Source organism: Coturnix japonica, chromosome 25 (genome assembly GCF_054131305.1).
Source record: "Coturnix japonica strain WE chromosome 25, WE-NBRP24, whole genome shotgun sequence".
Classification (NCBI taxonomy): Eukaryota; Metazoa; Chordata; class Aves; order Galliformes; family Phasianidae; genus Coturnix; species Coturnix japonica.
The window spans coordinates 7,566,106-7,590,527 of NC_140687.1; the positions used below are offsets into that span (position 1 = coordinate 7,566,106).

At 39.5% G+C, this 24,422-nt stretch overlaps 1 protein-coding gene and 1 pseudogene across 2 annotated transcripts in view; both read right to left on the minus strand.

Annotated features, from left to right (window-relative positions):
* Nucleotides 1-23,878, minus strand: part of LOC146756885 (ankyrin repeat domain-containing protein 26-like) — a 29,828-nt pseudogene extending 5,950 nt beyond the window's left edge. Inside the window, exons 1-15 of the transcript XR_014937157.1 lie at nt 23,529-23,878; nt 22,466-22,580; nt 22,030-22,203; nt 21,812-21,918; nt 21,346-21,483; nt 20,453-20,601; nt 15,189-15,222; nt 15,039-15,108; nt 13,736-13,796; nt 13,186-13,370; nt 12,362-12,509; nt 11,326-11,477; nt 2,072-2,218; nt 533-1,487; nt 142-294 (exon numbers count right to left, since the gene is read on the minus strand). The product of XR_014937157.1 is annotated as an ankyrin repeat domain-containing protein 26-like (transcript). The remainder of the gene's footprint in view (nt 1-141; nt 295-532; nt 1,488-2,071; nt 2,219-11,325; nt 11,478-12,361; nt 12,510-13,185; nt 13,371-13,735; nt 13,797-15,038; nt 15,109-15,188; nt 15,223-20,452; nt 20,602-21,345; nt 21,484-21,811; nt 21,919-22,029; nt 22,204-22,465; nt 22,581-23,528) is intronic.
* LOC146756886 (uncharacterized) lies at nt 5,417-10,782 on the minus strand. Its single transcript, XM_085523855.1, has 4 exons — nt 10,574-10,782; nt 8,830-8,891; nt 7,709-7,811; nt 5,417-6,027 (listed from the first exon to the last, which is right to left on the minus strand). The coding sequence occupies exons 1-4, from the start codon at nt 10,692-10,694 to the stop codon at nt 5,891-5,893; spliced, it is 423 nt and encodes a 140-aa protein (XP_085379981.1). The 5' UTR covers nt 10,695-10,782; the 3' UTR covers nt 5,417-5,890.
* Nucleotides 23,879-24,422: the final 544 nt, after the last annotated feature.

Sequence of the window (24,422 nt, forward strand, 5' to 3'; positions counted from 1 at the left end):
CATGAATTATGACAGGGTATCACTGCTAACCTCCTTAGCTCTCTCTGGTACTTGCTCTCAGAACATTATTTTTCTCTTCTTCACCAGAAACAGGGAAAAATCACCCTCAGATTTTATGTGTAAGTTACAGCCTCTCTGTACCTTAGCTTTAATCCTGTCCAGTTCCTTCTGCAAGTGCAATTTGTCTTCCTCAAGGTCACTGCGGTAGCATGTAGTAACTACAAGGGAAGCTTCTGAGATAGACTGCTTTTTAAGAGAATCAGCAAGCTCCTGCTGCAGCTGTCTGACCAAACCCTAAGGAAACAGATAAACATGAGGAAAAACATGAAACTTGACTTTACTCCTTTAAACTGACTATATTATACAGTTCAGTCATTTACCGGTCCTCCTTAATTCTAAGAGAAAAAACAATGAACCACAACAAAACAACACAATTTGGTCCTATGTGTAAAACTTACACCTGATGCATTTAAAAATACAAAATCATTTTATGAATTGAAACATTTTAATTTATTCTAATTGTATAGCTTACCTCTCTTTCTACTTTGTCAGTCTCATATTTAAAGACTTGTTCCCTTAAATCAGTACACTTGGTATTTAATTCCTTGTTTCTCTGCTTTTCAGTAAACCTGCTTTTCACTGTCAGCTCTGAGTTTGTTGAACATATCATGAAATCTGTCCTGGACATCATTCACAACCTTTTCTTTGATGATCTCCTTGTTCTGCAAATCTTCCAGCTGCTGACGGAGTAAAAGGTTTTCACTTTGGAGCTGGGCCAATCGTTCCTGCATAGATTCGTGCTTTATCATAAATTTACTGACTTGATCTTTCTCAAGTTGCCACGCATGCTCATTTTCTTTTGCTTGACACTGGGCTTGATTTAAGTCTTTTTGTGTCATTTCTAAAAGCAGTGTTTTTTCTCGAAGTGTTTGTTCCAACTGGTGAAGCTCGTTTTCTAGACTATTAACTTTGCTTTCCGTTTTACTCAGCTGCTGAGACAAGCTCTTGTTGCTCTCTCGCACCTCAGAGAGCTCACGATGGAGCTTGTCTTGTAAACGAAGCCATTCATCACGTTCTCTCTGAAATGTTCGTTCGGCATCACTTTTCAATGACTGATGATGTTCGAGATCTTGAACCACTGCATTCAAGCGGGAACAGAATGATTCAATCTCTGTTTCCAGTCTGTCTTTGCTTTCTTTTTTCTGTTCAAGCTTGGAAGTTAGCATTGCAGATTCCGTCTTGAGTAAATTCAGCTGTCCATTGTACTGAAATACTGTCTGTGTTAAGGTTTCCTCACTCAGTTTAAGTTCCTTCTGAAGAGAATCAATCTTTTCTTTCAAAGACTCATTTTCCTCTAAGTATTTTCCTTCATCCTCCTGGTGCTTAAGTTTTACTTGATCGAGTTCTAGTCTTAGCATAGCAATCTCTTCTTGCAGTAACTGATTTCTGTGTAGCAGATCCTTTTCTCTGTCATTAGTGTCAGATTTCTGTGTGATAAAGGACAATAATGAATAGTTAGTTGGGAAATAAATTCAGGTTTAACCCATCAGGCAGCTAGGCACCACACTCTCATCACTAAGTGGGATGAGGGAGAGAACAGGAAACAAAACAGAACTCATGGGCTGTGATAAAAATAATTTATTAAGCAAAAAGATGAAGGACATGGAAACAAGAAAGTGATGACAGTATAATAACGAATTCAAAAGCCAAGTAATAGGATCACAAACAGCCTCAGCCAGCTTCTTTCCTAGTGAATCTCCAGATATCTGGACATTTCACGGGTAGAAACCTTAGAAATGATTGTAACAACTATACAGTGAAGAACAGCAGGCAGTTTAAGAGACTGGGAACACAATGTCTTATTTTCCAGTGGCTTCCTACTTCCACATGCAATTCAGGTCTATGTGGGATTGATGATGCTATTCAGAGTTTTTAGACAACAGTAACAAAATTTGGTTATATTGATAAACTGTAGATAATCCACGAAAAGGCACAAAAGGTTATTTTTCTTAAGGTTTTAGAATGAGCACAGTGAAGTATAACCAAATTAATTAGGAATGGAACTGCTTACCTCTGAATTTTTCCCAATAGTTTTTCTTGTCTCTTCTTCCAGCTCCTTCTGTCTCCACAGGTGGTTGCTCAAAATTCCTTCTTGCAGAGCTCTAGCACTCCTTTCATTAGAGAGCTGTCTCTGTGTTTCATCACGCTCTTCTTCAACCTACAGTAATATAGTTGAACTTGTGAATCTTGAACAAAATCAGAATTAGCAATACCTTCCTATTTCATTCTTTTTATTCTTACATTCTATTAATTCTATTAAGAGTCATTTATCATAAAATCATAGAATGACCTGCATATCAATTTTCCATGTTTGCAAACAAACATCTTTAGATTTATCTGAATTGAAAGTTATAAGGATAGTGTGAGTCCTTTGCACAAATCAGCATCATAGAAGTTTTATACTTAATGAATCTCCCTCTATAACACAAGAAAAAAACAAACAAACTAGAACTACTATTCTTGGAAACATACAGAGTTTAAGTAGAAACCCAAGTTATCTTTCTAACAAACTATATATACATACTAAAACCAGAGATGGACACCCATATGCTTACAGTCAAAGATTTAAAAACATCTATTCATCAATATGAGCACTAACACTAAGAACTGCACAAAACAAATGACTAAGATTTCCAAAAGCACAATAACTACACTTACTTTACCCCACTGCAAGGTCTTAAGTCTACATCTCTTCTACTAATATTTAGAAATGCTTCAGAAAATGTGCCAATCCATTTTCAGTTTACCAAAATCTAGCAATACTGCTGGATAAATTGAGTTGTATGAGATTTCCAAAGGCTATTAATGAAGTGAGACACAGAAGAGGACTGACCAGCTGAACAGCAGACCAGGAGGTAAACTAATGCCAATGATGTCCCTGTTAAATCCAGGCAGACTGAAAGAGGTGATGCTAACTACTTACTGCTTCTGCCAGAGCAACGTGGCCACTGAGGATCCTTAATGACCACTTTCACATGTTCTTAATATGTTTGCAAATACAAGTTCTGAAAATTTGAGGCTTACTATTTATGGGGAAAAATACAACACAACAGACCGAATTTCCGAGGTATATTTCAAACTGCGTAGAACCATGACAGGAATGCTGAAAAGTAGGTAAAGGCCAGTGAAAAGACCCTCAAAACTGTATGTAAGAACTGAAGAATTCATGCAGGTTGTGTACAGTGAGAACATCATCATCTCAATTGCATTAAATAAGCCACTAAACTTGTAATAAAAATAAAGGTGAGAGTTTTTCTGGATTCAGTCTTGATTGTAAGCAACTGAGGCAATTTACAGATTATCGGGTAAACAGTAACATTTAGGCCTAAATTTAAATTCATGTAAGTATACTTGAAAGAATACTACAAACAGTAACTGTAATTTCCTTCTGAAGAAAAAAAACAATAATAATAAAAACATTATATATATATATATATACAAATATAATATATATATAGATATAGAGATATAGACATACATATACACACACGCGCACAGAGTTCTGTAGTAATTAGGAAAAATAACTCAAAGAGAAGCTTTGCCTGAAGCACAAACCAAACTATAATTCTGAAAAATGTGAAAAGGTATCATGAACTTGTTTGTTCACGCTGGTTTCATGACAATGGTCCTCAAAATGCACCAAGATAATTGCCTAATGTCTCTTTCACCAACCAGTTGAACATACTAGCATAAAATATCAGTTTGAAAGAAACTGTTTCTAAATTCCTTACACGAAACTCAAGTTGTTGTTTTTCCTCTGTCTCTCTAGAATATTGATCCTTTTCCCTCTTTAGTTGCTTTCTTGTTTTTTCATATCGCATTTCAGCTCTATGTCTCTTTTCCTCTTCTTGTTTCACAAAAAATCTGGGATTTAAAAGAGAGTATTTGAGGAATTAAAGCACTGACAAAAAAGTAAATATGCCACATCATGAACCAGGAGAAACAACTTAAAACTGTAGAAATGTCACACCTTTTCAAATATAGAAGTTTTTCTGCAATTTTAAACTTTTAACATCACTCTAATTTCATTCCATTAGTGGTGGAAGACACCTTATACATGAGCTGCACAAGACTGACAAATAAGCCCTTAAGTGATGTACAAAATTCATCATGTATTTCCATGTCGACATAGGTAAACATGAACAGTAAACCACAATTCATGTGAAGCATTAAGTCATGTCTATTAAGAGAACAAGATTAAAATATTTTGTTCCTTTTGGAAGCTGAATTCTGCTTTCTGGAAAAATTAATTAGAGCAGATAGCTTTGGCTTCTTAATGACCAATCAAGAAAGAACCCAGCAGAACTATGACTACTTCTATTCTAGCAGTGCATAATGTTGAGGCTACTTTCTCATTAACAGCTTATGGAGAGCAAGGGTACAGACACAGCAACCTCATACAAACATCATTCAATGAGGTAAAAACAATCTGGTTCTCAACTGACCTCTCTGGATCAGTTTGCAAGGAAATAAATGATACAAACATTGCTTGGTTGTAATGCACAACATGTGCGTTATTCCAAATCTTTTTCAAGTTTAGTGTCAAATCTTATTTCCTAACTCACACAACCTACTGCCCTGTGCTGCAGTCATCTTATACTTTACGACTCCATTCATGAAACAAGCATACAAAATGCTTCTACGAATTGTACCACAAAATAATTTTTAGATTTAAATAAATACTAAAAACAAATCATCAAGACTTGATTTTCGAACACTAGGTGGTCAAGTAACATGGAAATACATTAGAAAGACTACCACAGTCACCTCTTCCCCCCTCCCACACAGATTTCAAGCTTAGCAGAATCATATGAAGCAGACATTAAAGACAATTGGTAAGTTGATTTATGGATTCCAGAAGCTTGCTAAGATTTGGTGTCTGCTTACAAAAATAAAATTGGACTTGCCTTTTAGGCTATGTCATTGAATCCATATTATAAGCCACATTGCCAAAGCACTCTCAAAAAGATAAAAGCTTTATTCCAATAGCAAAACTTTCCAGCACACTTATGATCAATCAGGATGGTCATAAAGCAAATGCCATGAGCTGCAGGTGGAAACCCGCAGAAACATAACAAGAATTTGCCCACATATTTTAGTTTTTAAAGAAAAACAGGAAACTAAAAAAAATTAAATAAACAAACAAAAAGATCAACCAAATGATATTTTTCTTCTGCTGATTATCCAGAAATATCCAAAACCTCAGACAGATAAATCTTAAACCAGATACCACTCTCACCACTTTAAGCAACCACTTAAAGCAAAGAAAAACACCCGAACAAATACAACAAGATAACAAATACAAATACAACAATTGTTGTTCCCAACAACAAAGGCTAGAGGGGAAGTAGCTACAGACCCTGCTCACTCTCATCTTGAGAATTATCAGACAGAAAGGATAAACACAGCCAGCACACTTGGTGTCTGCTGAACATGATTTTCAAAATCAGATTAGGTCTATCTAGAGAAGACAGAGGTTCTATACAGAAAAATCTAAATGTCTGGGTTGCTCAGTGTATTGGCATCCGTTAAACTCTGACTGGATCAGCAGAATAGATCTGAATAGTAGGAAAAAAAAAATCCTCACAAAAATATGCCTGAGAAGTTCATAAGTTTAAAAGCAGCAATAAACTGCTGTATTAAAACTGTGCTAGAAAATCAACACCAAAGCCTGCAGCCAGGAGGCCAACGTAAGTAGTCTGACATAACTTTGTCCCAGTACTATCTCAACAGAGAACCTACGTTACAGGTATTTCAATGACCCTCAGATACAGGACATCGAGCAGCAGCAACATGGGGTAAATAAGCCTCACCAGGGGCGGGGCTCAACTCAAAGGCAAGCTCTCACGTAGTTCTCATCTGGCTCTCCCACAGACCGGGGAGATGCACATATCACAGAAAGTACCTCAGAATCCCAGGGAGAATCAGACTCTTCCTTTTTCTCTGTTCCTACTGCTGACAGAGCACCTACAAAAAAATGGACAAAGAGAGACACTGAGAATTTACTGCACTCCACTTTTATACCCCATCAGTCAAACAAAGGATCTGAAAGATGAGTAACAGTACTACAGCAAAGGACAAACCAAGAAATGAGTTACACTCAACGGTAGCTTTACACCCAGTCACATCACAGTATTCTGTTTTCTCCTCTTCATTTCTTTTCCAGCAAAAGATGCATAAGAATGGTGGCTGACATGACAATGTCCCTCGTGTTGGGACAACGTTAAGGAAGAAACTCCAGCATGCTTCAGTCTCAGCATATGGACACCCTGAGTCATCTTCCCTCTTGCCTACACCTCCATCATCTGGCACTTACTATCACATTCCACTCTACAGGACATACCACAAAAGCACGATACAAAACAACCTCACACTAAGAGGAAGCTGCCAACACACACGGCTCCTTGCTTAGTGCTATCAAGGGATACCTCACCTGACCATGATTCATAATCCTGCAACTTCTGACCAGGTACATACATAAGGACTGACATTTAGGAATGAAACAGAAGCTCACAGCTCCAATACAGTCCAGAACACTGCAAGCATTTTAAATCTTATCACTTCAAAGTCTAGTATCTTCTGACCACCAAACTCCCATCTAGAGCAGACCACAGTCAGTTCTCTCTTCTAAGCTACTCCATTATGTAAAACAAACTCAGGATTGACTCACACAGAAACGCAAGGAAAATTTACAGGAATGAGCCAGACAGGAGCAACGGCGTCCACTCTGGAAAACCATAACTGCTGATTCCAGCCTGAGTGCTGACTATTCATGCTTTTCCAAAATAAACTCTTTGCACATAAAATGCACTAAGAGAAAAGTGAATGCACCGTGAGTGCTGCTTCCACACCTTCTGAGTAGCAACTGACCAATAGCTACACGAGCTCTGAAAACATCTACAGCAACAAGATATCCTCTGGAGACGGCCATACTATCTTCTGCTCTGAGACCCTGGGGTGAGTACCTAAGCACCCACCTCTCTCTGAGGTCACGCTCTCAAGCATACAAACGAGTAGCACAGGAGAGATCTCCTACATTTTACAACTGAACAAGGTGAGGCACTGGAAGAGTCTTCTCTGACTTTGAATCAGGTCAGCTCTTGGCTGAAGCCCTGAAAAACCACAGCTTTTCAATCTGATAGTACCCATTAGAAAGGGAATCAATAGTGTCACACACAAGGCACACTAGACTACCTACTTGTTTTGTGCAGATCAAGGAGAACACAGCAACAAAATTAATAAAGAAACTTGCATCATACATAATCATTAGGAACCCAGCACCACCATTTGTGACCTTTAGGAAAGAACGAAAAGCAACAAAAGCTGCAGACCTTCTCTACCACAGCAGGCTAGGGTTCACAGCTAAATCTTAAACCAGATACACCTCCCACCACTTTAAGCAACCACTTAAAGCAAAGAAAAACACCCGAACAAATACATATCCAAAAAGTATACATAATGAACGCAAGAACCGCCTGGACTAATCAAGCAGGCCAGCAAGTTCAGTGTTCACTGCTGTTAATTAACATCAGCCAAGCACTTCATTGCTACAGCACATACTCACTGAACAACAGGACTAACAAGGAAAACAAAAGAAAAAGTTCACTTGTCTATAAACACAGACAAATCCAATCTATGAGATAGTTACCCTTGTTGTGCTCCCCTGAAACACTCTGCAAGCGTACTCCATGTTCAACTGCAGGTGGGAGAAACACAGGAGGAGATGCTTTCCTCGAACCTTCAGAACACGGCTGTACAATACAGTACATACGCGTAAGAATTTGTACAAAACAATTTTTTTAAAATAAAATCTAACAAAGGCTTTTGCATTTTAAATAAAAGGGCAAAAAAATCCTCACAATTCATCTAAACTATTCCATAATGTTGATTAAGGCTGGCAAATCACAGAGCCACACAAGAAATTAACACAGGAAATCAAGATGTTGATTGTGAACAAGAAGCTGCAGCTCTGTGTTGATTGAACATTGGCATCAAATTTGCACCTGGCATTCAAATATCAGCCTACATTGCTGGGGCACATGTGGCACAATGTTGAGTGAGTGCATCACTACGTTGCAAACGCAAGATTTGATTTGCTTAAAGGCCAAAAAGGCAAAGCTGATAGCGATTAAGCTATCTAGAAAGTCTTGTATTTTTAAGAAAGGAGTGGGGAATTAGTTTTTTTCCCAACAACAAAGGCTAGAGGGGAAGTAGCTACAGACCCTGCTCACTCTCATCTTGAGAATTATCAGACAGAAAGGATAAACACAGCCAGCACACTTGGTGTCTGCTGAACATGATTTTCAAAATCGGATTAAGTCTATCTAGAGAAGACAGAGGTTCTATACAGAAAAATCTAAATGTCTGGGTTGCTCAGTGTATTGGCATCCGTTAAACTCTGACTGGATCAGCAGAATAGATCTGAATAGTAGGAAAAAAAAAAATCCTCACAAAAATATGCCTGAGAAGTTCATAAGTTTAAAAGCAGCAATAAACTGCTGTATTAAAACTGTGCTAGAAAATCAACTCCAAAGCCTGCAGCCAGGAGGCCAACGTAAGTAGTCTGACATAACTTTGTCCCAGTACTATCTCAACAGAGAACCTACGCTACAGGTATTTCAATGACCCTCAGATACAGGACATCGAGCAGCAGCAACATGGGGTAAATAAGCCTCACCAGGGGCGGGGCTCAACTCAAAGGCAAGCTCTCACGTAGTTCTCATCTGGCTCTCCCACAGACCGGGGAGATGCACATATCACAGAAAGTACCTCAGAATCCCAGGGAGAATCAGACTCTTCCTTTTTCTCTGTTCCTACTGCTGGCAGAGCACCTACAAAAAAATGGACAAAGAGAGACACTGAGAATTTACTGCACTCCACTTTTATACCCCATCAGTCAAACAAAGGATCTGAAAGATGAGTAACAGTACTACAGCAAAGGACAAACCAAGAAATGAGTTACACTCAACGGTAGCTTTACACCCAGTCACATCACAGTATTCTGTTTTCTCCTCTTCATTTCTTTTCCAGCAAAAGATGCATAAGAATGGTGGCTGACATGACAATGTCCCTCGTGTTGGGACAACGTTAAGGAAGAAACTCCAGCATGCTTCAGTCTCAGCATATGGACACCCTGAGTCATCTTCCCTCTTGCCTACACCTCCATCATCTGGCACTTACTATCACATTCCACTCTACAGGACATACCACAAAAGCACGATACAAAACAACCTCACACTAAGAGGAAGCTGCCAACACACACGGCTCCTTGCTTAGTGCTATCAAGGGATACCTCACCTGACCATGATTCATAATCCTGCAACTTCTGACCAGGTACATACATAAGAAACTGACATTTAGGAATGAAACAGAAGCTCACAGCTCCAATACAGTCCAGAACACTGCAAGCATTTTAAATCTTATCACTTCAAAGTCTAGTATCTTCTGACCACCAAACTCCCATCTAGAGCAGACCACAGTCAGTTCTCTCTTCTAAGCTACTCCATTATGTAAAACAAACTCAGGATTGACTCACACAGAAACGCAAGGAAAATTTACAGGAATGAGCCAGACAGGAGCAATGGCGTCCACTCTGGAAAACCATAACTGCTGATTCCAGCCTGAGTGCTGACTATTCACGCTTTTCCAAAATAAACTCTTTGCACATAAAATGCACTAAGAGAAAAGTGAATGCACCGTGAGTGCTGCTTCCACACCTTCTGAGCAGCAACTGACCAATAGCTACACGAGCTCTGAAAACATCTACAGCAACAAGATATCCTCTGGAGACGGACATACTATCTTCTGCTCTGAGACCCTGGGGTGAGTACCTAAGCACCCACCTCTCTCTGAGGTCATGCTCTCAAGCATACAAACGAGTAGCACAGGAGAGATCTCCTACATTTTACAACTGAACAAGGTGAGGCACTGGAAGAGTCTTCTCTGACTTTGAATCAGGTCAGCTCTTGGCTGAAGCCCTGAAAAACCACAGCTTTTCAATCTGATAGTACCCATTAGAAAGGGAATCAATAGTGTCACACACAAGGCACACTAGACTACCTACTTGTTTTGTGCAGATCAAGGAGAACACAGCAACAAAATTAATAAAGAAACTTGCATCATACATAATCATTAGGAACCCAGCACCACCATTTGTGACCTTTAGGAAAGAACGAAAAGCAACAAAAGCTGCAGACCTTCTCTACCACAGCAGGCTAGGGTTCACAGCTAAATCTTAAACCAGATACACCTCCCACCACTTTAAGCAACCACTTAAAGCAAAGAAAAACACCCGAACAAATACATATCCAAAAAGTATACATAATGAACGCAAGAACCGCCTGGACTAATCAAGCAGGCCAGCAAGTTCAGTGTTCACTGCTGTTAATTAACATCAGCCAAGCACTTCATTGCTACAGCACATACTCACTGAACAACAGGACTAACAAGGAAAACAAAAGAAAAAGTTCACTTGTCTATAAACACAGACAAATCCAATCTATGAGATAGTTACCCTTGTTGTGCTCCCCTGAAACACTCTGCAAGCGTACTCCATGTTCAACTGCAGGTGGGAGAAACACAGGAGGAGATGCTTTCCTCGGACCTTCAGAACACGGCTGTACAATACAGTACATACGCGTAAGAATTTGTACAAAACAATTTTTTTAAAATAAAATCTAACAAAGGCTTTTGCATTTTAAATAAAAGGGCAAAAAAGTCCTCACAATTCATCTAAACTATTCCATAATGTTGATTAAGGCTGGCAAATCACAGAGCCACACAAGAAATTAACACAGGAAATCAAGATGTTGATTGTGAACAAGAAGCTGCAGCTCTGTGTTGATTGAACATTGGCATCAAATTTGCACCTGGCATTCAAATATCAGCCTACATTGCTGGGGCACATGTCCCACAATGTTGAGTGAGTGCATCACTACGTTGCAAAAGCAAGATTTGATTTGCTTAAAGGCCAAAAAGGCAAAGCTGATAGCGATTAAGCTATCTAGAAAGTCTTGTATTTTTAAGAAAGGAGTGGGGAATTAGTTTTTTTCCCAACAACAAAGACTAGAGGGGAAGTAGTTATTCTGTTTCACTACTGTGCTAGAAAATCAACTCAAAAGCCTGCAACCAAAGGGCCGATACAAGAAGCTTAACCTAACTTTGTCCCAGTACTATCTCCACACAGAACCTACACTACAAGAATTTCGTTGACCCTCAGATACAGGACATCGAGCAGCAGCAATATGGGGTAAATAAGCCTCACCAGGGGCAGGGCTCAACGCAAAGGCAAGCTCTCACGTAGTTCTCATCTGGCTCTCCCACAGACCTGGGAGATGCACATATCACAGAAAGTACCTCAGAATCCCAAGGAGAATCAGACTCTTCCTTTTTCTCTGCTCCTACTGTGGGTTGGGCTTCTACAAAAAAAAAGGAGAAATACAGACACTGAGAAATATACTGCACTACACTTTTATACCCCATCAGTCAAATAAAGGATCTGAAAGACGAGCAGTAATTCTACAGCAAAGAACAAACCAAACAGTGAGTCCCACTCAAGGGTAACTTTACATCCAGTCACATCACAGTATTCTCTTCACTCCTCTTCATCTGTTTTCCAGCAGAAGATGCCCAAGCAGGACAGCTGACATGGCTACGTTCACCATGTTTGGACAATGTTCTGTGCAGCATCTGACCAATAGCTACACATGCTCTGAAGAAGTCTACTGCAACAAGCAGTGCTCTGGAGTCAGACAATGGAAATAGTATCTTCTGTTTTCACACCCTGGGGTCTATGCCAAATTACCCAACTCTCTCTGAGCTGGTCATGCTCTCAAGCCCACAAAGGTTTAGCAAAGGAGAGATCTCCTACATTCTACAACTGAACAAGTTGAGGTACTGGAAGAGTCTTCTCTGAGTTTGACTCAGGTCTGCTTTTGGCTGAAGCCCTGAAAAACCACAGCTTTTCAATCAGATAGTAGCATCGGAAAGGGAAACAATATTGTCACACAGAAGATAGATTAGATTAGCTTCTTGTTTTGTTCAGACGGCATCAAGGAGAACACAGCAACAAAATTAATAAAGAAACTTGCATCATACGTAATCATTAGGAATCCAGCACCACCATTTGTGACCGTTAGGTAAGAACGAAAAAAAACAAAAGCTGCAGACCTTCTCTACCACAGCAGGCTAGGGTTCACAGGTAACAGGAAAGTTTATCATCTTTGAGGATAATCATCATTTTACTTTATTTACTGAACATTAATACTTATAGAGGAGCAATCAGGATCATATTTAAACTCACTTCTCGCATAAGCTGTGTCTTCTGAAACTTTACGGACTTGATGTTTATTACTAGAAACAGAATGTTTCACATCCCCCAAAACTGTCGTTTGCAGCTTCCTTCTAGTATCTTCCTTCTCCTGTTCTTCTTTCCATTTAGGTGACTCCTTCTAAAACAGATTGACCAAAACAGCTGAAAAGCACAGAAATCAATATCTACTTCACCACCCATTAACAACTTGGAAAACGGTTTTCTTGGGTAAGACTTAAATGAAGCAAAGTGCAACATGGTTTCTAAAGGCCTACAATTTTTAGTGGGAATCTGCACAATTAAACTGCAGTGCCTCATGTTGTAAACCTCATCTCTGGCTATGCAAAACCTCTGAGAAGCACTTCCTTGTGTCAATCTAAATGCAGTTTCATTGATATTATTCAGAAAGTCTTCTTTCTGCCTACATATCTCACAATTTCACTAGTTTCCTGCCCTCAATTTCATTCAAAACTTCCTTTTGTTTCTTCATTTCCAGTCATTACCTCATGAATTCTACTAAATGGCTACAACTTCTAATGGATATTATCCATTCCCTCAGTTTTACATAACAGAAAGTGCACAGATTCCAGAAAGAATGAAGTTTCCTGTCTTTCTCCTTCCAAAACTCTCCAATCTCAGGAAAATAGTTTACTGTCGCTTACCTGTATTACCCTTAACAAACTCTTCCAATTGAATCATCCCTGTACACTTACTTTTGTGCTTGAGGGAAATGCTGCCCATAGATTTTCCTCATATCTATTTAGGCCCAGGTTTTCACTTTCTTGTTTTAGTGTTTCATGGAATTTATTATGTACCTCTTTGCACTGCCCTTCTTCCTCTTCCACCAATTCATCTTCCTCAAGGTTGCCTGAATCTGAGACATCTTGTTTCAACAACTCTCCACATTCTCCTCTGCTCAGATTTGCACCTGTTGGTTTTTTTTGTTTGAGGCTTTTCTTCTGTGACTTAGGAATTTCAATTCTAGAACTATCACCACCACCTTAAAGCATGAGAAAGGGAAAGAGGAATATGAATCAAATGGGTTATATAAATAGCAGCAGGCATTTTACCCATTAAAAACACAGGAAAGTAGTCATCTGGGACTGTATGGAAAAGAAGCCAGGTAAGGGCAGGATGGGAGAAGGACACATCAGACACAAAGGCTTAGGAGGGGACTCAGTATGGTCATTTCCATTATCTTACTTATTTTATTCTGACATGGCCATCTGTTCTGTTCTTATAACACTACTTTCCTCAATTACTACAGCCAAGTGAAAACAACAACAACAAAAACCGAAATGAAATTACTTAGTAAGTTTACTTTTGTATGTCATTGTATTATGAAGTACTTTCCAAATAACTTACCATTATTTCTGAACTTTTGGGGAACATTCATTAACGATGTCAAGTTTGGCTTCTGTGGCTTCTGCAAATAAAAACACATTTTAAAAGAATTATTTGATCTGTTTTTGTTTGCTTTTTTGTTTTAAAGCAAATCCTTTACTTACATCAAATCTTGAACAGTAAATACAACCAGGCTGTCCCCTTTTGAAAGGACTCAGATACTTGCTAGATCCTTCAACTTTAATTACACAAACATTCCTCTCCTCTTGTGTACAAGTCAGTGACTATTCAAAACTATCTGTAAATGCGTAACAATTCTAAAAAGGTATTTTAATCCATTGGTAAAATACAACTACACTCGCGATTACTTACTTGTAAGTATGCACAACTCAAGTATCAATTAAAGTTCCTGAAGCTTGAAGAATAAATTAGTTAATATAACTCCACTTAGTGAAATATCTGTAAATTTCAAAATAATGCTAGAAATTTGAATCACTTCCCCTAAAATCAATGTAAGAAAATAGAAAAAATTTTAAAGTACACATGCTTACATCTCCAGCATTACAGAGTGTGCTGAACTAACAAACTAAAGTTCCTAATCACTGCAGAATCCCAGTGCAACAGACTAAATACTCCAGACGCCATTGAAAAAACTGGTAATCCTTTGGAACATTCATAAAAACAGCAGGATAAGCACATGGAGCTTATAAAGAGAAAAGTCCAAATATTCAAAAAATGAAGATAGTCATGCAGTGTGAGATTATATACAAGCACGGAATGTCATCCCACAGAAGGAAAAAAGAAAGAAAAAATAATTATTTGAGCAACTCAAGTATCGAACACTTGAGGAACCTAGTGAGGAAGGAAAGAGAACCAGGTGATGAACAATTTCACTAGATTTTGATAAATAAATGTTCTTTTTCATTATCGTGTTCTTTTTCATTAATCATCCTATCATGTAAATTAGGGGAAACAATTGTGAAGTTTGAAAGAGAACAGAACAGGTTATTTATTAACTTATCAATTCCTAGGGTTGGCAAATCTCACTCAATGAACAACTAATACAATGTGGTAGTTTATCTTAATATCTACTCTTTTGCCTCAAACCACAAATCTACTGCATGTTCTGCCAAAGCAACAATTTTTAGGAAAAACTTACAGCAGAAGAAAGGTTGGCAGATGAGAGACTCTTCTTAAGGAGGGAAAAAAAAAAAACAAAAAAAAACCAAAGAATTGGCTGGAAAAAGAGTTTCCTTCTATCTCATAGGAAATTGCCTTCAAATCACTTATTTTACACAACTATTTTCCCATAAAGGCACCATACCTTGGCTGTAAAATCCAGTTCTTCTTCCTCAGAATTATTCCAGGTGCCATTACTGCCCTCTTTTTCAGAACTTCAAAAACAACGAAATGTAAGTACTGGTCCTCTCAAATAATTCCTCAAATAAGCATTTGGTATTTTTATAAGACTCACCTTGTTGAGTATCCTTCGAAAAAGTCATCCATTGCTGTTCAAATATAAATCGACATGTTGAGATTAGATTTTGCATACTAAAAATTAACCAATACAGACATTTAACATGAAAACAGCTCATAAGAGTACAGAAGCTGAAGTGGCCAATTCAATAAGAACAGCATGAAGGAAAGTATTTACAAAACAAATGCTTTTTCAAATTATACTGAAAAACAAATCAGACATATCTACAATATCTACCATTTTTTGCTGCCGTACCTTGCTATGGATTATAAATAAATATAAAGTATATTTATAAATACAAAGAAAATCAAAAAGCATACTCAGGAGCTATAGGTTATCCCTAGCTAGAAGAATCACCAGCATTTCTCTACAGTGAATCAAAAAATGATATACTTGAGACAAAAGGAGCATTAGCAGGGCATGCTATACTACACCCCCAAGTTTTTATCAGTTCAGTGAAGGTAGTAACACACACCTAAGACTATAGGATAGGTCAGGTCAAAAGGGATCTCTGGAAGTCTCTCAACCAACTACTTAAAGCCAGCTCAGCTTTGAGGTCAGGAAAAGTTGGTCAGGGTTTTATTCAGTCTAGTCTTGAACACCTCCAAGAGAAGGTTCACAACTTCTCTATTTTGCCATCCTTATCATGGCAACACTTTTCATCTCCAGCTAGAAACCATCTTGCTTCCATTTATACCTCTTGCCATCTTCGCTTCCTGTCAAGTATCACAGGGAAGCATCTGGCTTTGTCTTCTCATCTGCATTGGACGCTGCAGTTAGGGCCCTTCAAAGCTGCCTCTTCTTCAGGCTAAGTCCACTTTCTCAGCCCTCTCTCACAGGGCAAATACTCCTTCACAAATATGATGGCTCCCTAGAGAATTAGCTTGCTATTGATCCATCGACCTCTCACGTAGAAGGAACTCAAAATTACAGCCAAGGCACAGTCAAGTGAGTGCTAAACAGGGGCTGACAATCGCTTCTCTCAGTCTCCTGGCTTTGCTACTCTTAGCACAGTGCAAGCTGCAGCCCTTAGCTGCCAGAGCACCCTGCTGCCTCATGCTCAGCTTGCCTTCTGACAGGTCTGTGTCCTTTCTCAGCAGAGCTGCTCCCCTGCCGTGCAGTCCCATCATGTTTTGTAGGAAGGGGCTTTTTCACCCCAAATGGGTCTTGGTATTTGCCCCCGATGGATTTCTTAAGATGCCTGCCAGTCTATTGCCCTGGCTCATTGAAGTCCCTCTGAATGCCAGCTCTGTGCTGAAGCATATCCAACAATCGCTCTTACTTCAGATCATTAGCAACCCTGATGAGAGCGCCCTGCAGTAAATCCTTCAGGTCACCGTTCTAATGAAAACTGCAGTCTAGGAACACAATTTTTGAAGCGCTAACACCTCTTAACAACTAAAACATAATAGAAGGACTTTCTGATTCCCAGCACAGAAGGGAAAACAGACATATCTGATCTCCACATAGAAATCATAATTCCTGAAGTTTCTGAACTGTTAAATATTATAACAAAAAGAAGGGTTACTACTAACAACCTACAAATGAGTGTACAAATTTTGCCTTTCCTAAACACAGTATGCGAGAATATTCCCTGATCTGAACACAGCTTTCTGAGATGCAGTACAGTACAAATGTTCAAAGAAATCTCATGGAGAAAAAAGCTAGAGGCTGAAACTTCCCATCTGAGGGCATCTTAAATGGTTCAAATGCTAACAATCTGATTTTTGATGTTTTCCACTACAGAAAACACAGAATATTCTTAAATGCTAATGGAATCCTGCTGTATGTAAAGCTAAATAACTAACTCAGTACTATGACTCTATCTGCTAACTTTCCACGCAGAACAGAAAATTGCTGCTGTGTGGAACAGTTAAACTCTGGACGAACGACTTCAGTTACATCTTCAATGAGTACCACTAGAAGTAAGGAAAACAGCTCATTAAATTACCTACACTTTTGCTTTCAACATATAAATACTGCCAATGATCCTGCTATCCTTTAGAAGGCGAGACAGGAATTTGATGAGATAGCTTTCAGCTAGACCAAAACCACAGCCATGATGCACTGACACAGAAATGAGATCTAGTCTCCAGGGACCCGTTTCCACTTTAACTGAAGCCTATATCACCATTTCTGAGCAAGAGGAGAACAGATTACAAAACAAACAACCCCAAAACCAACACTATCACAAGTGATAAAAGCAAATGCTGAATTCAGTAATAAGGGACTCATGCAAAACATGCAAAGAAACAAAAGCTGCCCCAAATCCACTCTAACTCATAGATCTTAAAGCATCAAGATACAGATCTGCAAGATAATAAGCCCCTATGATGAATAAGTATTTGTGTATCACAAGACACGTGTGGTATTTAAAATACTGCTGTGCAGAATGAATACCTTCACTCGATTCTCCTGTTCTCAGTCTGCTCAGGGGACCGTTGCATTTCTATATCCATTAAGGGAAAGGCATGGAAAGGACAGACAACAATGACATCAGAATAAATGCGGAATCTCACAAGTTTGGAAAATACAAAAAGCACACACACAAAGCTACAGCACTGGGAGAATGCGCTGTGACTATGACATGCATTTGTGTGCATGTGTACATCTGTGTGTCAAAAGAGAAACTGTGGAACACTACCTTGACATCAAATTCTTTCACAATAAATCTGTTACTTTTCTCTGGAGCAGAAGATTGTCCTACTTACATGGATTTTATCACATACACATGCAGTGCTGTGGAAAAACAGCTACTATCAGAAACATACACTTAAGAGAAAGTTTAAAAGAATCATAGGATGGCTTGGGTTGAAAAGAACCTCAAGATGATTTCTCATCCCTTCTGGCTTTTCTCTGTTTCCTTAAGAGGGAATACAGGAAAAGTTTTATCTGACCTCAGGAGATAAAAATCACACAGAAGTGATAATTTACTTTTGTAAAGAGTTTTACAATGCTGAGACAATTCCTCTAATCATAGAAACACTAAGGTTGGAAAAGATTATCAAGTCCAATTGCAAATGACTCAGGGAAACGCTGAACAATACACTAGTATGTGCTGCAGTGGCCAAACATACTGTCACTGCAAACATACTAGAAACAGAAATAGCACAACTACTGTTTTCCTCAAAAATAAATTGTTACTTAAAATCTAAGAGATCGGTCATTCAATATGTTCTGGAAGCCAATCTGTACGTGATTAATAAAAGGGTTCATGTTCTGACATCCAAATAATCATGAGCAAACTTGTTGAAAAATGCTGACCTGTTCAACATTCTTCAGAATCTCCTCTTCTAATTAGAAAGTACAAAAGTAGCAGAAAGGATAAGGTCAAAATTTTAGATAGCAGAAAAATAAAACAGAAGAGCAAAAGACAATAAAAGAATTCCAAAGTGGGTATTTCTCTGGTCTCTCTCTCAACATCCCGGCTTCTCCTCTAAAGGACACTTTTAAGACTGTTACTGTGGCATATTAAAAGGACTCTCATGATTCAGGGTGTGGATGCAATCAGAGACTGCAGAATTAATTCCAATATTGTTTCTACTATGCTACTGAACTTTCTCTCTGCTCCCTCCTACTCCTCATGCTGGTGTCATCTTTAAGAGACTGAGCACAGGGAGAATCACAGAATGGTTTGAGTTGGAACAGACCTTTAATATCATCTAAATCCAACTCCCTGCTATAGGCAGGGACACCTCCCTCTAGACCAGGTTGCTCAAAGCCCCATCCACCTCTGGCTTTGAATGCTTGCAGGGAGGGAGCATTTACAACCTCTCTGGGCAACCTGTTCCAGTGTCTCATCCCCCTCACAGTAAAGAATTTCTTCCTGATATCTAGTCTAAATGTACCCTCTACTTGGAAGAAGAAACCCTCAAATCACATATTTTAAATTAACCCAGGCCTGTTAGTCCTTACAATGGGGTACCAGAGCAACTATCTATGTGCATGGAAGGTAGCAACTGAGTGGATTTGGATAAAAAAAAGTATTTCAATGATTAAACCAACTGTATCGAGCCCCACTGAAAAACAAGCAAACAAAACTTCAAAACCAAGCTACGAAGAAACTTTTTCAACCACTCTCTAGTTCAAAGTAACTGCTCCTAAGTCAAAGGCAACATCACTTGGGTCTAAAATCTATACTTCCATCTGGGATAAGTCCAGGAAGAAAAAATATGCCATGTATTCTTTGATCATATTTCTCAGTCTTTATAATAAAAAAGTAATGACTTGTGTTTGAACAGTCTGCTGCCCATCTGACACATGATTCTCACAAAACCCTTAAAAATAAGGAACAAATAAAACCTCGTACGTTGGGGCTTGAAACGTAAACTGCAAGGCAATCTCATTCATACTAAAATAGCAACTTTCTAAGATTCATTTAGGGCAATTTCAGCTTATAAACGCTGCCTGGATTTTACAAATTCATTGAAGGAATGTATTTCTTTTATTTACAAGGCAATGAGAAAATGTAACAGTTTTTCTGGATCACAAAGTCTTTCTCAGTTGTTTTTTTTTTTTTCTTTTTTAAATAAAAGTAATTGAAAAAAACATTATTTGATTATAAATCAAACCATGTCCAAAAAGATACGGTATATACAAACAATGTACTGTTGTTGCTTATGAAGTTATTTTTCCAAGACAATTTTTGTTACGTCTCCACAACACAAACAAAAGCAATTGTAATTGAAGGTGAGAAATTATGTCTCCCAAAAAAGGAGCTTTATGCAGGTGAAACTATTAAAATTAAAACAAAGTGACAGAAATCCAGTGGTAATCAACAAAAGATGCATCTTCTTGCAATTCATCTGCTGCTTCGCTGCTACAGAAGATAAAACTACTATTTGGGATGAAACTACAGCTTTTGCAATTGGATTTTCTGAACAACAATCTAAATGAGCATCTCTAAGAAAAATTGCACACCCATAAAACAAGGCTACTTTAACCTATTTTGTTTCTTCTCTTCCCTCCTCCCCCTTGCTAAAGGGACAATTTAAATAAATGGGCAACTTGATGTGCTGAAAGTGACAACTGTATGAGCAGATGGATGTAGTGCACACAAATCACAACTGTCCCCACAGCCTGTGGAGATGCAGTGTAAACTAGCAGCAAGCAAACACATTCATAACACTTCTTATTACAGTCCACCTGATGCTTCCACTGAAGTCCACACTGAGCACGGTGAATTTAAAAGATGCAAACCAACCTAAGGAAGGGGCCACCACGATTCTGCCCATTAGCTCTACCACAGTTAAGTATCCTACCTCCTCTGCTCGAAGCAGCTGCACCCAACGTAAAGCCAGCAGCTCTTGCCTGGTGAGGAGTCACTGGCACAGGGATGCCTCCTTTAGCACCTGCAGAAGCTTCCCCTGCGTTCTCATGGTCTGCATATTCTGCCAGTGTTTTACTAAGACTATGGAGAGCAAAAAAGGAAATGCATTTGGGAAAAATAATCCCATAGCTACATAAACACTTAATGGGATAATAAGAGCCTTATACTATCCATCCTAAACATAACCATAGCCAAAACAATTTTCATATTCAGTAAGTGTAACATACTCTACTTTTTGCAAACCGTAACATACTCAAATATAATGGACACATCTATTTTATAGATGCACATCCAGATCTATGAAGTTATTTACTTCTGCTCGGTACCCTTTGCAGTCCAGTTTTTACAAATACAACCACTCTTATGAATGAACACCCATGGGTAAAATACTTATGTGTAGGAGGAGTTAAACTGCTTAGTAATTTAACAAAAGAAATAACAGCTAGATCTCCTCTGAAACAAAACAGGTGGTTCCTGGTCAGTGGAACTGAAGACAGTAATAACAAGGGTTCTGTTTTGAGAAGAATTTACAAACATTTCAGTTTTTCAAGTTGAACTTCTGCGTCTGTGGGCTACAGACACATTTTAATAGTGTATAGCAGGCAGACATCAGCTTAGAAACAAACACTTGAAATCTTACAGAGAATTTTGAGCAGAAGCCCTTTTCTCAACTTTCAAATTAACACCAGACACATGAACAGTATACGTGAGAAGATGTCAATGAACACATCTTCAAAATAGCACTGTTAAACTTGGTGCTGTTACCAAAAAGGTTCAAACTCAACACTGATAACTAAAAACCTAGCAATAAATTTAAAAGTTTACCTAGCATTTCCATGAATAATAGCATAGTCCTCAGCTGTCCATCCATTAACGTCTTTATGGAAAATTTCAGCACCATAGCGAAGAAGTATTTCTACCAACTTAAGCTCCCCACCAGCTGCTGCAGTCATAAGTGGGGTTCTACAGCATCCAAAATACAAGACAAACCATACAATTTAGTCAGACATTGTAATTATTTTAATTCCCATTTGCTCAATCTCAAAGAAAATCACTTTATGAACAGAAAAAAAAGCTTCCATATTAACAACACTTGCATACAAACTTGGCATCAATTTGAAAAACTCTCTCTGGCATAACAGCAATGTTACTGGCACAATAGCAATTTTCCTGCCACAGCGGCTACCAGAAACAATGTTTTCTTGCAGTTCTCAATGCAGAAAACATGCAATAATGCATGCCACCTGCCAAGCTGAGACCTGCTTTTGGATGGTTTAGACCATCTCCTCACCTTTCACACGGATCTCGAGTGTGAACATCAGCTCCTTTTTTAAGAAGGAGCTCTACCATTTCTTTGTGATTTTCAGAGATAGCAAGAGTAAGAGGAGTACATCCGTCCTGAAAGAACAGAAATAATTCAAGTTAAAAATCAAAAGAAACAAACAAAAAATCTACAATAAAAATATCAATGCAACTTTTTGAACTTCTCTATTGAATCTCGAAATGTACCTTATTCTGAGCATTGATACGGGCACTGTGCTCAATTAACATCCCTGCTAGAAATGTGTTAGGAGTTACAGCAGCCAAGTGAAGGGCAGTGTTGCCACCAGCATCTGCCAGGTTCGGATCAGCACCATGCTCTAGCAGGATCACTGCACATCTTTCTTTCTGGCATTGTACTGCCTGGAAACAACACACACACACACACACAAAAAAAAAAAGGTAAAATTTCCAGCAGTCATATTTCACTGTGTCACTACTACTACAACTTCCCATTCCTGGAATATAAAAGCATCTGCCAAGATTAGCTAGCACATGCCAAAGCCACACTGATTACAGCATGCATGCATGCTTCTACACAGACTTACTTAAAGAATCTGGAAAGACATCATTTAATACATAATCAATAATTCCTACTTGCAGCAACATAGTATGTTCTACTTACCTTCATCAGTGGAGATCTGTTATCACTGTCAAAAAGATTTAGCTTACACTTGTTTTCTACTAGAAACGTAACGACATCCTCACGTCCATTTGCACAAGCAAGATGCAGTGGTGTCCTAAAAGTGAAACGTGTAAATTGAAACAGACAGCTAAATAAATATTTTCACTCTGTGGTACATGAACAGGGCAAATTGCATTTCTTTATCCCAATTACCTCCCAAAATAAACAAAATCAAATAAAAACAAGCTTATTCCATTACCAGCGTGCACCAAACCATGTCGCTTAGTACAACATCTACATGTTTCTTGAACACCTCCAGGGACGGTGACTTTACCACCAACCTGGGCAGCCCATTCCAGTGCACAACCACTCTCTGGAGAGGCTTATCCTAGCATCCAACGTGAACCTCCCCTGGTGCAAGCTGAGGCTGTTCCCTCTTGTCCTAACAGCTCCCATCACAGGCAGGCTGATGAGTACCCTCCATAAGACCAGCTTCCTCCAAGGCAGAGAAGATGAGGACGAAATAACAGGCAGAACGTCAAATAACTCATCATGCCTTGTCACAGACATGGAACAACTCGAGGGTGACTGTCCCCACTGAGAAATTCCCAAATAAGTATACAAGATCCTTCACCTCCGAATAGAAGCCTGACAATATTGATCTGAGCACTGTATTTATTATTTATTTAGCACAGTGTACCGCAAAGAGCTCGAATGAGTAATTTAACTGTAACAAACACAACTTTGTGCAGGAGCCCCTCCTCACCCAAAAGCAGCCGTTACCAAGCACTGGGGAATATGACAACCTAAAGGAACCACCATCAGCTTCGCAAGCAAGAAAGCCTTCATGAAGCCAGCAGCCTTATCGCTGCCCTTTCTCACCAGCCCCCAACAGAGCTCTCAGCTCGGAGGAATGCCGAGCAGCCCTACAAGGGATCCAGGCCGGGAGGGCACATCGGAGCGGCCTCTACCGGCCGTCCCAGCCACGCGCGGCCCCCGTTAACAGCAGCCCTCTGTGCCCAGGTCATGCAGCGGGGATCCCGGCCCGGCCCGCCGCCCTTACCGCTGCGCCTTGTCGCGCTCGTCGATGTCGTGCTTCTTCAGTCCTTGCTGCACCAGGGCCAGGTCTCCGGCGGCGGCCCCTCGGTGCAGCTTGGTCAGCTCCTTCCGGCGGATCTCGTACGCACCGGCGGAGCACGCCGAGGCGGCGCTGCCGGGCGGCGGATCCCGTTTTTTCTTCTTTACGAAGCTGAGCATCTTCTTCATATTGTCTCAAAACTCTGCCGGGCCGAGCCCCGAGCAGGACGCGGAAACACGGCGCACGCTCAGGAAGCCGCGGCCCAACCCACAGGCTGCAGGGCAGCCTCAGGCTCCCAGCCGGAGCCGGGAGCCCCACGTATGCGTTATACGTGCGATATTAAGCGATGCTAAGCGATATGAAGCGATAGTAAGCGATATCAAGAGGATACACACCCGCGGAGAGCAGGAGTGTGCGCGTCTGTAGGCTCGGCTGCCTCAGAAAGCGGTTGGCAACGGTGTGTCCTGGGGCCGTTGCCTTTGGAATAGTCACGGGGATAACCGTCTGCAGGGTTATTTCTTGCCCTACTTGTGGGTATTATTTAATAGGGATCTCAAAGCACGCGTTTTTAACCTGTTACTAAACTAGTTGTCAGCTTTCTGTCTTCAGTTTTCCCATCTTCCCCTCCCCCCCTCCACCTTTGTTCATACTGTTTATTAAATCTTTAATATGGGTGATTTTGAATAATATTTTTAATTCATTCCTGTTAAAAACAAATAGTTCCATTTAATTTTTATTTTTCTTCAGAAATTGGTATTTCCTGTCACAGTTCCTCATATTCTCAGTGTGTTCTCTTTGATAATCTGGAGCTTTCTCTAAGAACCATTGAGCAATTGCTATTCCTGTTGCTGTCTGCATGAGGTGATTCCTCTTCTCTTA

Excerpts from the sequence above, each read along its gene's own strand:
- LOC146756886 (XM_085523855.1), bottom strand. The coding sequence starts at position 10,694 with ATGTACTGTATTGTACAGCCGTGTTCTGAAGGTCCGAGGAAAGCATCT. Across the intron at positions 8,892-10,573 it reads TTCAGGGGAGCACAACAAGG|GTGCTCTGCCAGCAGTAGGA; the intron begins GTAACTATCTCA and ends ATTTTTTTGTAG. Across the intron at positions 6,028-7,708 it reads TTCAGGGGAGCACAACAAGG|GTGCTCTGTCAGCAGTAGGA; the intron begins GTAACTATCTCA and ends ATTTTTTTGTAG.